The sequence below is a fragment of the Eriocheir sinensis genome, chromosome 63, assembly GCF_024679095.1.
Source record: "Eriocheir sinensis breed Jianghai 21 chromosome 63, ASM2467909v1, whole genome shotgun sequence".
NCBI lineage: Eukaryota > Metazoa > Arthropoda > Malacostraca > Decapoda > Varunidae > Eriocheir > Eriocheir sinensis.
In genome coordinates this window covers 9,089,138-9,094,137 of record NC_066571.1, presented here as the reverse complement: position 1 = coordinate 9,094,137, position 5,000 = coordinate 9,089,138, and the positions used below count along the sequence as shown (strand labels likewise).

The window sequence follows — 5,000 nt, the reverse complement described above, 5'->3', positions numbered from 1 at the left end:
TTGCCCAAATGAACAGACTATAGTGCCCCTGGAAATGCTCAAAACGCCTACGAAAGCCTTGTCAAATATACGTACTCGAGTTCCGAAATGTTTAAGGCCCTTATAACCATATACTCAAATATTCTGGGGCTCACACACCCACATTTGGTAAGACTTTCGTAGAGGTTTTTGTGGGCAGCGATGCCAGATTGCCCTTCTCAAACTCTCATATTTACCCATTTACGACCCCAAAACTACCTCCTGGGCCCCGATAACTAACTGAATTTATAGTTATCGTTAACATCGGTAATTAGTGATGTTTTTTGGGGATATTTAAGGCTTGCAAACTGATAAATCCGATGTTTTGCGTAAGGAAATTTGGCAACATTGACTGTGGGTACTTCCATGCCCCATCTTGAATATTTTCGGTATGGGTGACGAGGCAGAGCAGAAACTGGAGAGATATAGAGACAGGTCATGGAATGAAGAAAAACGCGAGTGAACAGAGTGAAAACGGAATACATGGTGGGCGGGGGACCAGTGGAGGACATAGCTTCAGAAATAAGGGTCCGCGGGGCAAGACTAGGCCGAGGGATTCACTTTAAATACCTGGGAGCACAGACTGAGGCAGAAGGTGAGCCCGATCGAGTAAAAAGCATCAGGGTACGGTGAGGATGGAAAAATCGGCGGGATGTAACGCGTGTAGCCAGTGATAAGATTACAGTAAACTTGAAAGGAAAGGTTCAAGAAGTCAGCTGTGAGACCTTCGATGGTGTATGGCTTGGAAACCGTACCAGTGAAGAGCATTACTGAGGAAAGGCTGAATGCGGCAAAGATGAGGAGGGTGAAATGGGAGTGGGGGTCGTGAGGGAGGGAGAGAGGGTGAGAGAAACACAATATCAAAAAAGGGAGATATATTGAGAGTGAGAGAGGAAGCGAAAGAGAGAGAGGAGAGGAAGGGATACAGGAAAGGAGGGAGGGAGAGAGGAAGAGAATAACACAAAGGAGGATATATGGAAAGAGTAAGAGAGGAAGAGAAAGAGAGAAGAGAGGAAGAGAAAGAGAGAAGAGAGGAAGGTATATAGGGAGGGAGGGAGAAAAAGAAAATAGCAGAGAGGAAAAGCTACATAGAGAAAGAGGGATAGAGGGAAAGAGAGAATTATGATCATGATATATGGAGAGAAGGAAAGAGAAAGAGATTAGAGGAAGGTATATAGGGAGGGAGGGAGAAAAAGAAAATAGCAGAGAGGAAAAGCTACATGGAGAAAGAGGGATAGAGGAAAAGAGAGAATTATGATCATGATATATGGAGAGAAGGCAAGAGAAAGGGACCATATTTGAGCAGAGTGACGGTGGCGAGGCTCCTAATAACACAGTATACCAAGCGCCATCGGTAGGGCAATCGAGTTAAGTGTACCCAGCATTGTGTACCCCAAACCTTTTTCCATCTGGCTCGGTATTCCCAGAAGCCTCCACCTCTCATCTCATCTATTCCCAAAGGCTAAAATGGAGTTTAATCGGGTTTTCATGGGTGTTTTTCGCGTTTAAGGTACAGAAGAGGGGTCAAACTACCACCAGGGTCGTAAATGTACCTCTGGAAATGCCCAATACCCCTTCAAATACCGTGTGAAGTGTGAGTGTGTAAGCGGCGAGGCGTTTGAGAATATGGTCCCTGAAGAGCAACCACGAGGTACGAAGACCCACAACTCCTACGAAAGCCTTGTCAAATCAGTCGGGTTATACGGAGTGTTTTTTGAGGTTCATGGTAGAGAAGAAGGGCCAAACTACCACCAGGATAAAAAAAACTACCTTTGGAAAGACCCACAACTCCTACGAAAGCCTTGTCAAATCATTCGGGTTATAATGAATGTTTTTTGAGGTTCATGGTAGAGAAGAAGGGTCAAACTACCACCAGGATAAAAAAAACTACCTTTGGAAAGACCCACAACTCCTACGAAAGCCTTGTCAAATCATTCGGGTTATAATGAGTGTTTTTTGAGGTTCATGGTAGAGAAGAAGGGTCAAACTACCACCAGGATCAAAAAACTACCTTTGGAAAGACCCACAACTCCTACGAAAGCCTTGTCAAATCAGTCGGGTTATAATGAGTGTTTTTTGAGGTTCATGGTAGAGAAGAAGGGTCAAACTACCACCAGGATCAAAAAACTACCTTTGGAAAGACCCACAACTCCTACGAAAGCCTTGTCAAATCAGTCGGGTAATAATGAATGTTTTTTGAGGTTCACGGTAGAGAAGAAGGGTCAAACTACCACCAGGATCAAAAAACTACCTTTGGAAAGACCCACAACTCCTACGAAAGCCTTGTCAAATGAGTGTACTTGGCCAAGGAAATGTTTAAGAATATGGCTTTGAGTGTTTCCAGATAATTACCGCACAGTCTTATTTACGGTATTAATATTTTTTACATTATTCTAGCTTGATGTAATATTCTAGCATGTGACTGCATGAGAGTTAATCAGGGAAAACATACAAAAATTGGGATTTGCAAACAATGGCAACTCTGGTCCGAGCGTTCCTGCCGCCCCGCGTCTCACTTCCCTGAGTGCTGTGTTTCACTAAATGGGTTTTAACACTCCTGTTTTTACTGCTGATTAAGGGTTTTTCTTTATCTTTCCGGCAATATGAGTGACTCTAGTAATGAACAAGAAGCTGCTGGTCCAACTCGTAGCAGAAAAACAGTGAGGAGGCGAGAGATGTGGGCACAAAACAAGAGTAAAAAGCTTATGAACTGTTAATGATTGCAACTCAGGTGTTTTGTTTTATCCACTCTGATCCAAATCCTACCTTCGTTCTCTCCAAAGGTTTATAATATTACAACTTTACAAACATGCACCCCATTCTTCTTGAAGCTTTGCAGTGTTTCCAAATGGGTCAAAAGGAAGGCTTTTTTTTAACCCGGTAGCTGCGGGGATCATGTTTCTTAAAGGCCCCTCTAAGCGAGAAAAATGAGAAAAAAATCATCACTCACGCAAACCATTTCATAATATATATCAACGCATTTGTAATCACTTTATGCATCATCTATTTTGGGGGGTTTATATCATGGCAGCAATTTGGCCCGTCGCTGGTACTACGCGGTAAAGCCACAAATTTGGCCCGTCGCTGCTACCGGGTTAAGATGGTTTTTGTTTTCTTTTAAATGTACGACACACATTGATTTTGATTTCCTGAGCATTTCCCATTGATATCTTTGGTTGGTTTGATCATAATAAATGTTAAATGCAGCAATTGTTGTACCTTCCAAAATGCGCATATTTTTTTCATTGCAAATTTAGTTTAGTGGTCTTTTTTATATTATTGTTTCCTTTTTTGTGTGCCCTTGAGCTGTCTCCTTTGTTGTTGTAAAAAAAAAAAAAAAAAAAAAAAATGACGTGCAAGAAGTAATGTCAAGCTAAACATTAAAAAAAGTATAAAAAAAATATTCACTGGTTCGTAAGTTATAGTATTTTGAAAGTAGCACAACTTTATCTGCGTTTATCTCCATTTTCTATATGTGGCGCTTGATACACTATGTCATTAAGCGTTATATTATAAAAAGGGAAAGAAAACAATAACAGACCACCCTCCGTAACTCAGGGTAAGCGAAGAATGTCAGCGAAAGTACAAGGAGCGAGAGTGGGATTGAGCGGGCGCATGAAGAAGCGAGAGAATGATTGCGTTGGACGAAGAGAGAATGGGAATGGAGCCGCCTTGATGAAGAGGAAGAAGAGGAAGATTGAAGCTGAGGTGAAGGAACGCTAATCACCCAAGAATAGACAGCAGGAAGCAAAGGGGAGAGGGACGTTGCAAAGGCTAATCGCTGCCCCTATAAAAAAAAGTTCAGAAGTGCTCAAAAGTATGAATGTGAAAAAAACCCATGCATGAGAACTCGACTAATCCCCTTTGTGACTGTTCGTATATTTCTTGTGCGAGCCGAAAGCGTCCAAGATCAGGGGCCTCGGAGCGACCAGACAAACGCCGGACATTATTAAACTCCCAACTCGCAACTTTCGGAATTAAACTTGATTCCTCGCAAAGTTTTTCACTGTTGTATTTCGCGATCTTGAACTGTTTCTGGATGTTGGTCTGAAGGAGTGCAACGGTAGACTGGACACGTGTTGGGCGGGACTTGGCTGACCTGGTGGTATTTTTGGCATTGGATTTTGAGTCTTCATCGGAGGTTCGTTACAAGAGGAAGCCCAGATATTTTTTTTTTTATTACTATTTTCTTACTATTTATTTTATTATAATTAGTGCTACTGATACTATTACTATTATTTATTCTACATATTTAACAACAACAACAAGATTTACTACTACAACTACTACTACTTCTTTCAATACCACTACAACAACTAAAATATCAATATCGTTAATGATAATAGCAATAATAATAATAATAATAATAATAATAATAATAATAATAATAATAATAATAATAATAATAATAATAATAATAATAATAATACAAAATCAGTTAAATGCAAAGAATAACAACGACAAAAACAACAACAAAAACACACACAAAAAAAGGAAATAACGATAAACAAAACAAAAACATGCAAATAAAACCTTGAAAAAAAAAAAGACCTTTGACCTAGCACGAAATAACTGACCTTGACCGTTGCCTCGAGCACCTGCTGATGACCCCTCCACCAGGTGACCGCCGGGGGGGGCCGCGCGCCCACCACCACACACGTGACCTCGTAGGTGTGACCCGCCATCAGGGGGGTCGACTGGGGGGGCAGGACGGTCACGCGGAGAGGGGGCACTGGGGGGTGAAGAAGGGAGTGGCGTTAGGAGGAAGGAGGAGGAGGAGGAGGAGAAGGAGGTGGAGGTGGAGGTGGAGGTGGAAGAGGAGGAGGAGGAGGAGGAGGAGGGGATCACGTTGGAGAAGAGATTGTGTTATGCATATATTAGAAGTTGTGGAGGAGGATCAGGAGGAGGAGGAGGAGGAGGAGGAGGAGGAGGAGGAGGAGGAGGAGGAGGTCAAGGATGAAAGCGAGAACGAAGACGAGGAC

The 5,000-nt window shown here is 42.2% G+C and overlaps 1 protein-coding gene across 1 annotated transcript in view; it reads right to left on the bottom strand.

The window, feature by feature from the left end:
• LOC126986795 (nephrin-like) overlaps positions 1-5,000 on the bottom strand; it is a 57,253-nt gene that overhangs the window by 22,836 nt on the left and 29,417 nt on the right. The window contains exon 6 of the mRNA XM_050843166.1: positions 4,596-4,750. Coding sequence (XP_050699123.1) covers positions 4,596-4,750 — 155 coding nt within the window. The remainder of the gene's footprint in view (positions 1-4,595; positions 4,751-5,000) is intronic.